General features: G+C 34.8%; 1 protein-coding gene and 1 long non-coding RNA gene across 6 annotated transcripts; both read left to right on the top strand.

The window, feature by feature from the left end:
- Positions 1-4: 4 nt before the first annotated feature.
- Positions 5-3316, top strand: LOC145820072 (uncharacterized). The gene is made up of 5 exons (XR_014361009.1): positions 5-752; positions 991-1721; positions 1817-1913; positions 2252-2335; positions 2770-3316. It is a non-coding gene; the product is annotated as an uncharacterized LOC145820072 (long non-coding RNA).
- Positions 3317-4248: 932 nt separating this feature from the next.
- Positions 4249-7919, top strand: LOC145820071 (NADP-dependent malic enzyme, chloroplastic-like). 5 transcript variants are annotated; one of them, XR_014361007.1, is made up of 11 exons: positions 4249-5048; positions 5139-5222; positions 5343-5441; positions 5644-5691; positions 5805-5858; positions 6062-6160; positions 6248-6337; positions 6444-6521; positions 6781-6855; positions 6946-7626; positions 7727-7919. XR_014361007.1 is itself a non-coding variant. In XM_082914622.1 (11 exons), exons 2-11 carry the CDS (start codon positions 5004-5006, stop codon positions 7084-7086), a joined length of 813 nt encoding a protein of 270 aa, XP_082770748.1. In that variant the 5' UTR covers positions 4249-4864; positions 4977-5003; the 3' UTR covers positions 7087-7919. The 5 variants fall into 5 exon arrangements, 3 of the variants coding, with proteins under 3 accessions (XP_082770748.1, XP_082770749.1, XP_082770751.1); XR_014361008.1 differs by having other exon boundaries at positions 7746-7919; XM_082914622.1 differs by having other exon boundaries at positions 4249-4864; positions 4977-5048; positions 6946-7919.
- Positions 7920-13315: the final 5396 nt, after the last annotated feature.

Raw genomic sequence — 13315 nt, forward strand, 5'->3', positions numbered from 1 at the left:
ACGTCTTATTTTTCTTTAATTGAAACGACGCCGTTTTATGAATAGGAGGCGTTTATTTACGCCTTCAAATGCGTGTTGTCTCACGCGCCCGTTTCCAATATGAGAATCTCAACTCCCAAATTGAGCCGATGCACTTACAAATAATCTCTCTCTCCCTCTCCGCTGTCTAAACCCTGATTATCACAGATTCAGTTGCTTATCAATGGAATCCTCAGAAATCTATCACCAGAGCGATTTCGAAGTGATTCTGTGATAATCAGCTAAGGATCAGCTAAGGATCCCCCAACAACCTTTAGCGCCGAGATTAATTTCTGAGGTTCTCTCTCGAAATCGAAGTGATTCATCAGAGCGATTTCGAAGTTCATCTCAGCGATTCAGATCTTGAAATCGAAGTTCATATCTCGAAATTTTAAAATTCTGAGTTCATATCACTTCGATTTCGATTCAGATCGTGATTCAGATCTCAGCGATTCAGATCGGTCTCAGTGATTCATATCTCGAAATCGAAATCGAAGTTCGATTCAGATCGTGATTCAGATATCAGCGATTCACATCGGTCTCAGTGATTCATATCTTGAAATCGAAATCGAAGGTCATCTCAGCGATTCAGATCGGTGATTCAGAAGGTATTTGTGCATGTGCCTTCAGAAATTGCCGCTCATGATGTTCAGAAATTGCTGTTCTGTTGTTTGATTCTCCTCTTGAGTTCCGTTCTGTTCCTCACTGTCACCGCGAGATCGCCGATCTTCAAGGTATGTTTCGTTTCTCTACTTTCTTTTTGATCTATACAAATTGCATATATATATATATGTGTGTGTGTGTATATGTATGTATATGATTGTGTTTATGAAGTTTAATTTGATTGTTGATTGTTTGTTATTTGAGCTTCAAATCTGTGATTCTGTCTGTTTAGTTACTGAAAAACAGTTTGCTGGAATAAATTACTGTGTAGATTTTGGGTTCTAATCTAAGGCTGTTTTACTTTTTAAGGCATTCAATTATGACAATGAAGGCTGCCAAGGGTAAGGGGGCACCAATCAGGGTCCCAAAGGAGGCGTTGAAGCCAGTTGATGACGGGTTTGCTAAGTTTGTGTAACATTTTGGTGGTTGTAGTTGCATCTTTGTGGGTTTTTTTTTGTTTGTTTTGTTTTTGGTGTTTACATTAATGTGAATGACTCTGTTTAATGTTATGATATTGACCATAAGTTTCAAGGTCGAGTCAAATGAGTTCTATATGCACCTTAAAATAAAAGGTGTGTAAATAGAGGCACCCGTATTTGTAATTTACCTTTTAAAATATATATGTGTTAACATAGAAAAGCGGAGTGACTTAGAAATCAGATTATAAATTTTAAAATTAAAACTGTGGTTAGCGTATAGAGTGGTGCGAATTGATATGGATCAACGCGATTTTAATAGACTGAGCAGTATTTTACATGGTCCTAATTCTATCAAACAATTTTGAGTCACGTGCCACACACGTGTAAAACCCCATCCATCCCTCTTGTCCAAAAAAGCTTCTTATCCAATTTTTGGGGCTGCAAAAAATAAACTTTGTCAGCCTCTGACCAGTAAGCAAGTGAAACTCTACTATCCTTGCATTACCCACTTCAAATTAATCAAACTAAAAGCAAGTCAAGAGCAGCTTCTTAGAGTCAGACATGGCAGTTTCATCACTCTCAATGACCTTGGCCCCATCATCATCATCCTCCTCCAATAGGGTCAGCCTAATTGCTCTATATGTGAATTTCATTCAATATAAATATATGTATGTGAATTTGATATATAATTATATACAATGTTTCACAATTTTCAGTTCAATGTGCCCCATTCATACAGTTGAACTAGGGTTACTGCAATTTTTCCACAAAACATTATCACATGTTCAGGAGACACAACTTATGATGAAGACAGTAAGATTACCACTCTTTATCTCTTCACTTTTTCTTCTCCCTACAAATCCCTTCACATATCCAATATCCAAACATAGCTCAAGTATTTTACTTCTTGTTTTGTATGAGTGACATGGGATTTGCTTATATGTCTTTGATGTAATAATGATTTCTTGAAGAATTTACTTCATAACAAATTCTTCTGGTCTTGTGAATTCTGGTCTTGTGAATTATGAAATTAGGGCTGTAAATTTGATGCAAAATTGCTGGTTATGCCAAAGGTGGAATGTATAAACTAACTTCTTGTGAGATATGATTGTTTTGATTCTTGCTTTGGATTATATAATGGTAAATTTCAGGAAATTCTAAGAGAAGGGCAATACTGTTGGGAGTAGGAGCATTAGCTTTGAGTTCATGCCCTGCAAGTTCACTCTTTGCTGAAGGTATGATGGTTTTTTAATTTTTTTTCCTTTTTTTTTTTTTTGTCAATTTGTAGGATATCATTTACAAACAGGACATTCATTCAACTATGAAAAAAAAAAGTCCAACACATTGTCATATGCACATAACAAAGCCAACAACACAGGAAAGACAACCGGAGAGTCGAATGCTTGACCCCCCTAGCCTTGTTGAGAGAGAGAGAGAGAGTGCTTTATTCTCCCTTCAAATCATAAACTACCCATCCAATTAGTTTGAATTGAGATGGAGGTGTTTGTGTTAATGCATTTCTCCAAGCTCTTATGATTACATTATTTTCATGAAGAATGGCATTTCGCTTATGTTATCTTACAATCCTATGCATAATTTTTGTTTTTTAGAAATACTACATTAATGTGTGCTAATTGGGCCTTTTTTTTTTCTTTTTTTTTCTGCATAGAAATACCACAAAACTATGAAGCTTTTGTCAACAAATCAGATGGCTATTCATACTATTACCCCTCAGATTGGAGGGTAAGTTACATGTTTACTAGTCAAAGAGAAGCCAAAATTTAGGCTGTGACAACTCTTTGGTACACTAAAAAGAATTTATGAAGTCTGTTGTTTAGGAATTTAATTTCTTCTGTCTATTGCTCTCGTACACGCACTTGAGTTACCTTTGATATGAGTCAGGAACGCACATCACACTGTATATGTTGACACTAGAAAGTTTAGCAATGAGTGACTATATCACTAAGGTGAAACAGTTGCTGGAAGAAGCTACTGCTTCTGCTTGATGTTGTGAAACTTCTTCTGTGTTTCTTCATGGTAACTTCGCGTTGGAAAAAAATTATGAAAGATAATTATGACCAACATTGGTAGTTGTTTTTCTACTAGTATTGTTGCATCCTTTATGAATTCTATGTGCTTGGATCAGATGTACTAGAGTTAAAGACATGATCATTGTTTATTGGAATGGGATGATTATCTATGGTTTATTGTGATTATGTTTGAGATTGCGTCTGTGAATTTCTGGCCTCAACCATGAATTCTGGTTTGATTTGTCTTAAAGATTCATCTTGCATTTTAACAAAATATTTTTTTCGAAAAAATTATAAAGATAAAAAATAATTTTAAAGAACAAAATAAAAAAATTATTTTTTTGAATTTTTTATTTTTAAAATAGAATTTTGAAATGAGTTTGGTTATAAGTTTTGAAAAGAATTTTGGAATTGAATTTTGAAAACTTTGTTTGGTTATGGTTTTAAAAGTTCTTTAAATTATGATTCCAAAAGAGAAAATCAGACCCTCCTTAGAATTTTCTACAAAATGATCCGGATGAATCAAGATCATTCATTTTAAAACAAAATACTTGCAAAGACGGCTCTTAATTTCACAGATTTCATCGCCTAATACCTTTCAAAAGAATGTGTCACAATTTTGTGATGGTTGCGACAATGCCTACATTTGAATGAAAAATGCAATCTTTGTTTGTGCTCGAATGTCTAATCATGAAATTGGAAGTATGATCTTAAAATTTTGGGTCCTGAAATCTTGAAGTTGGAAGAAACCCAGACTGCAGTAATTTCTGGATTACACTATGATTTACGGCGTTGGCATATCATATTTTTGTGTGTTTTTTATTTTTATTTTTTAAATCACAATTCAATTTTCATAAAAGCTCATTTAAGACATGATTAAACAACCATATAAAAGAAATGTTATGTCGATAAAATTGTTTACAATAGAGGTAAGAATTACTGGAAAATGATAGGTGGACAATAAAAATGGAAAATTCTTTATAAGCTGTGTTTGAAGGGCAATTGTGATCTGTTAATAATTTTTCCAGATATTGATCCATTGGTAGAAGTCATTTATTTTTTATTTTGTTTCGAGGACAGAGAACCTCTATGTATCGCACTACTTTCTGCTTACATCAGATGGGTGCTCTTAATGATCATCTTCTTCCTTTTAATGAAGAGCCTTCAGTAAATGATTCCACTTTAAAGAGCAAAGGATCAACTTCAAGTGCAGGTATCTTTTATATTTAAATTTACATTTTGACAAAAGTGATTATATTCTAGGTGCTTCATAACTTTAGAAACTTGGGCCTTCTTTGAAAATCTCATTTTCATTTGCTTAGGAGTCATAATTTAAGCCTAAATAGAATAAATTTGACAATTTTTGCAACTGAAGAACCCTAGGGATTATAGATGATACACGAAAGTACAACTGAATTCTTTTCTAGAATTCAAGCTTGATGTCGTTCTTTCTGCATCATAGTAATTACTAATGTGCATCACATATCACTTCATTTTACATATCCACCACTAATGACATGGCTTGTAAAATCGAGCACTGACATGCACTAGTATGTCAAAATCTGAAGCAGATAGCATTAATAATGAAAAAGTGAGTGCTTGCCTATAACCATTGATGAAAGCTGTTGTCATTTTCAGTGCTTGCCTATAACCATTGATGTGGGAACAAACAATGAGAACTTGTTAAACGATGAGTTTTACATTGGTCTCAGACAAAGGAGGGCAACGGGGCAGGTCTGAGATTTGGTTTCATGACATGCCCTATTCTTGACTGCACCAATCCAATATAGTTTGTATAATGAAGCAGGTTTATACATATGAAGTATTTTCATTTTCTCCTCTATAGGAATATGCTGAACTTCTTCATGAATTTATGAGTGCAGTCAAGCAGATCTATGGTGAGAAAGTTCTCGTTCAGGTTTGTCACCTTCCCCTAAGTCGTCGACTTGGATATTTATCAATTCATTGGATAGTTTTCAAATTCTCTACTTTGATCTATATTATGCAGTTTGAAGACTTTGCGAACCATAATGCTTTTGATCTGCTTGCGAAGTATGGCAGTACACATCTTGTTTTTAATGATGACATACAGGTAATTGATGGAGGCTTAGTGATATATAGAACCTTGCTTTCTTTGTTTGCTTTTTGTGTGAGGGTGTGTTTGGGCATTGGTAAAGTATTTATAATATTTGTGTTATTTATTTTGTTTCAGGGGACAGCATCTGTGGTCCTTGCAGGGCTTATCTCGGCACTAAAGGTTGTTGGGGGATCCTTAGCTGATCATAAATTTCTATTCCTTGGAGCCGGAGAGGTGTGCCCTTACTGGCCTTATCTGAAGATTTCATCTTCTTGATTCTTATAATGAAGAAACGAACTTGTTTAATAAATTTTCTGATTGCAATAATAATTGACTAAGAGTTAAGCGTATGTTACCCATTTTTCTTATATATTCACTCACTGTTGGGTCGGGTCGGGTCATGTTTTTGTCTCACTTCGTCCGTTGGTTGATGCAGGCTGGCACTGGGATCGCAGAACTTATAGCGCTTGAGATCTCAAAACAGGCAAGAACTATGGTGTTTTCGTTTTTTTAACATATTTTATTTTTCAGTTTCTTGCAAGCGGGTTGTAAAACTAAAAAGGCAATGTGAGAGTTTATACCTTATTTTCTATACAGACTGGTGTCCCGTTAGAAGAAAGCAGAAAGAAGGTTTGGCTTGTTGACTCCAAGGTAATAAGAAAATTGCTATGTCATTTTCTCCATTTCTTGTTAGTTGGTAAGTTCTTGTTTTGCTTCCTCTCTAAAGAAAGAGAGTCGGCTTACAGAACTCGGGGCCTTTTTGTGCCCCCATCTATGCAGTGTCTCTCGCCAGCGTCACCTTGAGTTTTTGTGGCAATTGGCGTCAACTGCAAATGTCTTTTGTTTTCTTGTAGGGGTTAATTGTTAGCTCCCGCATGGAATCGCTTCAACATTTCAAGAAACCCTGGGCCCATGAACACGAACCTGTTAAAGAACTTATTGACGCTATTAAGGTGTGAATTCCCTCTTCCGCCCCTGCATTTTTTCTTATAATGCCAAAGGATTCCCAGTCTCTTCACTCACTTGTTGTGCTTTGCCAGGCAATCAAGCCAACGGTGTTGATAGGATCATCAGGAGCAGGAAGTACATTTACTAAAGAAGTAGTTGAGACTATGACATCCTTAAATGAGGTATTGCATTCATATTTGTTAGTTTTTCGGTCTACTACTTATTAGTTGGTGAAAACCTACTATCAATCCGAAGACCCTGATGTTGTTGTGAGTGAGTGTTATGCAGAAACCTGTTATTCTTGCTCTCTCCAATCCGACTTCACAATCAGAATGTACTGCTGAAGAAGCTTATACATGGAGCAAGGTGATACAAATATGCCGGCTTCTATCATTGAGATGATAATCCTCTTCTCTAAAATTTGAGATGTTTGGTTTCATTTTCAGAGTCAGTTTTTTAAAAAATACTAAAACCAAAAAGAGGTTTCTGAATTTTCAAAACCTATTTTTGCTCGCACAAAAAAATGAAGATGATGAGTGTGTTTGATTATAAAAATAAAACAAATGGAGAAATTGTTTTCATTTTATTAATCTGTTCCCTTTTCTTTTCTGTTTTTTGCCTTCAGGGTCGTGCCATTTTCGCAAGTGGGAGCCCATTTGGCCCGGTTGAATATGATGGGAAAGTTTATTTGTCTGGCCAGGTAATGACTTATTTCAACCTACCATGTCCATATTATTGTTAGGTGAAACCTCAAGGACTGACTTCTGTACTACATTTCTTTTCCAATCAGGCAAATAATGCATATATTTTCCCTGGGCTTGGTTTGGGTTTGATAATCTCTGGTGCAATCCGTGTTCACGATGACATGCTTCTTGTGGCTTGTAAGTGCACTGAAATTTTGAAATTCAAATTATCCTTAAATGTGCAATAGTGATAAATATTATAAATAAAAAAATTAAAATGAAAAAAAGTGACGGAATCTTCTATATAGCCATATCATCCAATATTATCAAATGCAAGATTGTGATTTCTTCTCAACGCATGTTTGTTGGGTTTTTTTATTTAATTTTTTAAAATTCTTAATGGTTACTTCTATAAACCCTTTACTGATCAATATCTAATCCTTTGGGAAAAAATTCCGGAGAAAACAAATTCCTATGGAAAAATAGGAGATTCAACTGGCTGTCTTTTTGGGGACTAATTCTAGTTAAATTGAGATTAGGAATGGCAACGGGCTGGGGTGGGGCCGGGGATGACACTCCCCGTCCCCGATCCCTAAAGGTAAAAAAATCCCCGTCCCGTCCTTAAGTTGGAACAACTTAGCTCAGCTAACTCTAATCCTTAAGTTGGATATGCCCAGTAGTTGCAAGAATGCCATCAAGGATTTATCCGTTGGGTTGAAAGCTCAAACATTGAGTGTTTATATTTAAGAGCTTCTTCCTTCCATGCTATTGGAGAATATAGAGAAGCGGTATTAGGGATTCTTTTTCTTGATTTTCCCATTTAAACTACTGGGCATCATGCTCAATTCTTCTTTGCTTTGGTTTACTAAATTTCATTTTATGATAAAGGTGAAGGATTATGATGCAGAAAATTACAAATTGTATGAAGAAGTTGGAGAAGGTGTCAGCGCCACTGTTCACCGGGCTCTCTGCATTCCTTTGTGTTGACTGGGATTTGGGAATGTATCCTGCTCAAAATTGTCTTTGTTGTACATGAACCTATTATGATTAATTGAATACGAATCCCTATTCTGCAGTGTAATGATGTGTAATATGCTTGACTATTTCATTGCATCTGCATGTGCAAGCAAATGACTTAACCTATTTTTTCTTTTTATTTTTTTATTGTGTTTGTTGTTTGATTTTGGTTCAGACACAATCATGTAATGTTTATTTAGTCAATATATTGAAGTAGCTGTAAAATTTTATTCATATTATTGTTATTTTTCAGTTTTATTACAGGTATGTTTTTTAGTTAAATATAACAGATTCAGAACAATTTTTTTTTTTAAAAAAGAGCTATAACGGCGTTTTTTCAAAACGCCACTACAGTACCAACGGACATTTTTTTTAAAATAAAAAAATCTATCACGGCGTTTTAAAAACGTCGCTAAATATTGGATGATGTCATTTTATCATTATTTATCGCATTTAGCGGCGTTTTTAAAAACGCCGCCTATACTAATTTTACGACGTTTTTAAAGCGTCATAAACTTATAGCGACGGCCGCGTCCTCGACGTTTGGTGATAAGCGTCACTAAAGGAATTAGCGGCGTTTTTCATACATATAGCGGCGTTTTTAAAACGCCGCTAAAAGCCATTTTTCCAGCAGTGCTAGGTGGATGAACGGCTTAGGAAAGTTTTGCTGAAAATTTGCACTAGGCCGAACAGCCGGCTAGATTTGATGAAACAATACAACATATTAGATCAAGTTTTTATGCAAATTTGATGAAAATTTTGAATAAACTTCAGAGATACTCTAACAAATTGAATCAATAACTTTTTATAATTATTTCAATTTAAATATTATTTTTAACCATTTGTTAGTTATACTTAAAAAGAATAAACGTAATTTAGATCATTTATTTATTTATTTATTTTTCTTGTTTTGGTGTTGTTTTATAGGGCAGTAGCTATGATAAGGGAGGAGTAGTGATGGATAAAAAAAATGAATAAAGGAATGACAATGGATTCGGAAAGATAATGGATGGTGATGCATAACTTTTTTTTGATCAACAATGGTGATGCATAACGGTAAGAGTAGGAGGTGAATGTCAGGCATGATGAACAAGGAAAATGGTTAAATTATCTATTATTCGTTTGTTCTAACTAGCAAGAACTCATACAATTTTAATAGTTCAATATTTAAATTGAAATAATTAAAAAGTCTAGATTTGATTCATTATTGAGATAAAGCCTTAGAATTCTTTTATAATTTTCCTAATAAATTTTGATATTCTAAATCTATATAACAATGGAAGGGTTAGTTTGAAAATGTCTTTCAAATTAATGGTCCAGATCTGTCTAATTTAAAAACAATGGCTCAGATTTATTTTTAAAAATATCTCTCTCACAAACTATCTTCAATGGTCCAGATTTGTCTAATTTAAAAACAATGGCTGAGATTCAATGGTTTAGATTTATCTAAGAAATAAGATTCAATGGTCCAGATTTGTTTAACTATCAACTCTTACTAACCCACTGTCCTTTACATCATCACTGTGAAGAACAAAGCTCTGAAGAACAATCGAAAGCTCTCTCAATAAGGAAGAACAAAACTCATGTATTCCTTTTCATTTTTTCTCCACCATCACTAGGTAAGGGACTCTTATCTCCTCACTTTCTTTTTGTTTTTCCATTCATTTTTTTACCTCTTTTTTTTTTTTTTTTGGCTCTATTTTTTTTTTTTCCCATCATCCCACCCATTGTTCTTTGTTAACACCCATTGTTCTTAGTTCTTAGTTCTTAGTTATGAAGCAACCAAAAAAAAAAAAAAATTTATGTGTTGTGTTTTGTTCTTTGTTCTTTTTTTGGTTCTATTTTTTCAATTAAATGAGTTAATGTTAATGTTAATATTAATTGAGTTGATGTTTTCTTTAATAATCAATGGGGTTTCTACAACAACTTCTCTCTCTATCAAATGGGGATTAAGGAAAAATAGATTTCATATTAACAATTATTTTTATTTCATCGTAATGGGTTAAGATTCCAAAAAAACCTCTGAGTTAATGTTAACATTAATTAGGTTGAGGTTCTCTTCAATAATCAATGGGATTTTAGCACCCACTTCTCTCTCTATCAAATGGGGGTAAAGAAAAATGGATTTCATGTAAACAACCATTTTTATTTCATCCTAATGGGTTCAGCTTTCAAAAAAAAACTCTAAGTTAAAGTTAACATTAATTGGGTTGAAGTTCTCTTTAATAATCAATGGGGTTTTAATGTCACGACTCAACCCCAGGGGCTTAGGGCTGGAATCGCAACTTACTAATTAATTCTAAGCTTAATAAATTAAATGGTGCAAGCGGAGGAAAAATGGAAGTAAGAAAATAATTAAACAGAAAATTTACTTCATTCAACTATTTTGATAAAAGAAAGTATATCTATAGGGCTTTCATTTATTTTTTATTTTGCAGTGACCAGCCCTCAGTAAAAAAAAAATAATAATAAAAGGAAGAAAAGGAAAAAAAACAAAATAATGGATCAGCATCAATTCATGTTCAGGTTCCACTACATGAGGTTACGGGCCTTCCTTACATCTCGGCATCTGAAAGGGTAACAGCTATAAACACACAGCAGAGTGAGAAATATCATGCCAAGAGTATAGGGAACATGAAATAACCATGGATAGTTAGTTAAGCTAAAACATTTACATAACTTAATTTGGATAAACAAATTATTCAAAGTGACAGAAACTGAAATACGGAAACTATGTAAATAAATAACTATAATCACGGTACAGAACAGAACAGAATAGAGGTCACAGAAGTGACAATCAGAATAGAGATCAATGGATTCATGACAAACAGAGGACCATAAAGTGGTCAAATAGAGGCCAATGGTTATTTAAGTCCCCCAAGGCATGGGACTCCCGTGGTGGTACTTATTGAAAATAATTGTTTAAAAAACTATTGTCAAATATTTTCTAAAAGTTAAACAAACATATCTATGGGATTCAATTTAAGCAAATTGAGTTCATAAAATAATTAACGTAATCAAAATATTAATATAATTTATAAAATATAGATTGCGTAAAATAATTTATGGTAATCCAAAATATACGTAAAATATATTATGGTGACTCAAGGTATAATATAATTCACCTTAATATTAATTTCTACTATTTCCCTCCTATTTACACTAGCTTCTCGAGACCATTTTCTTTCTCCTTTATGTTTCTCTCTCTCTGTTTTTTTTTTTTTTAACTCCTTTTGCAGCCTCCCACCCTCTTATATACACAAGCCCATGATGCCTAAAATTGGTGACTCACTCCCCCTAAGGGCTAGATGGCACAGGTGGTGCACATTCTTCTCTCCTAGAGAGATTTACAAATCTACTTAATTAATTGCTAATTAATTGTTGTTGGCCTTATCATATTAGTATGCTTATTATTATTATTACTATTTCCTGCTATTATTATCATTATTATTCTTATTCCATATATTTATTTTATTATTATTGTTATTATTTATTTATTTATTTTTTTAATATATTATCACATACAACCATAATTATATATAGCTATAAATATTTATGTGGTATTAAACACTTAGGGTGTCATATTTCTCCCCTCCTAAATAGAAGTTTGTCCCCAAACTTGACGTATCTTAATTTTCGAAGAGGTGTGGGTATTTGGCTCGCATTTGACTTTCCGTTTCCCACGTAGCTTCTTCGATACAATGATTCTGCCATAAGACTTTTACCAGTGGTATGGTCATGTTTCGGAGAACTTGAGCACGACGATCAAGAATCTGCACTGGTTGCTCTTTATAAGAGAGGTCCTCTTGAACTTCCAAGTTCTCATAGTCGACGACATGTTCTGGATCTCGAAGGTACCGTCAGAGCATCGAAACTTGGAACACATTGTGGACATTGAACAATTTAGGTAGTAGTACAAGGCGATATGCTACAGGACCAATCTTTTCTAGTATCTCGAATGGCCCGATGTATCATGGGTTTAACTTTCCTCGCTTTCCAAATTGGATAACCCCTCTTGTTGGTGAGATCTTTAGGAAAACATGATCTCCTACTTAGAATTCTAATTCCCGTCTTCGTGTATCTGCATAGCTTTTCTGGCGACTCTGAGCAGTGCGAATTCACTGTTGGATGAGTTGGATTTTATCACTTGTGATTTGCATGATCTATGGGCCTAACAGTTTCCTGTCCCCGACTTCCACCCAACACAGAGGCAATCGACACCTCCTTCCATACAGCGCTTCGTACAGTGCCATTCCAATACCTGCCTGGTAGCTATAGTTATAGGTGAATTCCACTAAAGGTAGGTGCTCACCCAGTTACCTTTGAGGTCCAACACGCATACACATAACATGTCTTCCAACGTCTGGATTGTTCTTTCGGATTGTCCATCAATTTGCAGGTGATAAGCTGTGCGAAATTTCAGTGTGGTTCCCAGGGCCTCTTGCAATTTATTCCAGAAGTGAGACATAAAGCGGTGGTCTTGGTCAGACACTATTGAAACTGGGGTGCCATGCAAATGAATAATTTCCTTGATGTATAAGGTGTCAAACTTATTATGGGAGTACATGATTTTGATTGGCAGGAAATGCGTTGACTTCGTCAATCGGTCTACTATAACCCATATTGCATCATTCTTTGAAAATGACTGTGGTAGCCCGACCAAGAAGTCCATAGTAATGTGCTCCCATTTCCATTCAGGAATAGGGAGTGGTTGCAACATTCCTGCAGGTCTCTGATGTTCTACTTTAACACGCTGACAATCCAGACATTTGGAGACATGGCTCGCTATGTCTCTTTTTATTCCTGTCCACCAGTAATGTTCTTTCAAATTAGGGTATATCTTTGTGTTGCCAGGATGGACTGCAAACCTTGAGCTATGTGCTTCCACCAATATCTTCTTCTTGAGTTCCGAAATATCGAGTACTCAAATTCGATTCCGAAATTTTAGTATCCCATTGCTTATAGTGAAATCATGATCAAGCGTACTCCTTTGCTCCTCGTACTTTCTCTTCAAAAGTTTATCTTCACATTGGTGTGCTTTAATTTCTTCAATCAATGTGGGTTCCACAGTTATATTGGCGAGCAATCTATTGATCTTGCAGGAAACGATGATACATGCCAAACTTCTGGTCATCTTTCAGCTCAGTGCATCTGCCACCACGTTAGCTTTGCCTGGATGATGATGAATTTCTACATCGTAGTCTTTCATAAATTCTAGCCACCGTCGTTGCTTCATATTCAGTTCCTTCTGTGTGAACAGATATTTAAGACTCTTGTGATTAGTGTAAATTTCGCAAGTTGCACCGTAGAGATAATGACGCCAGATCTTGAGGGTGAAGATCACCGCAGCTAATTCTAGATTATGAGTTGGGTAGTTTTTCTCATGAGTCTTTAGTTGGCGTGAGGCATAAGCAATGACTTTTCCATTTTGCATAAGAACACAACCCAAACCATTGTATG

The sequence above is a fragment of the Camellia sinensis genome, chromosome 2 (genome assembly GCF_055761805.1).
Source record: "Camellia sinensis isolate YWXY chromosome 2, ASM5576180v1, whole genome shotgun sequence".
In the NCBI taxonomy this organism is placed as follows: Eukaryota; Viridiplantae; Streptophyta; class Magnoliopsida; order Ericales; family Theaceae; genus Camellia; species Camellia sinensis.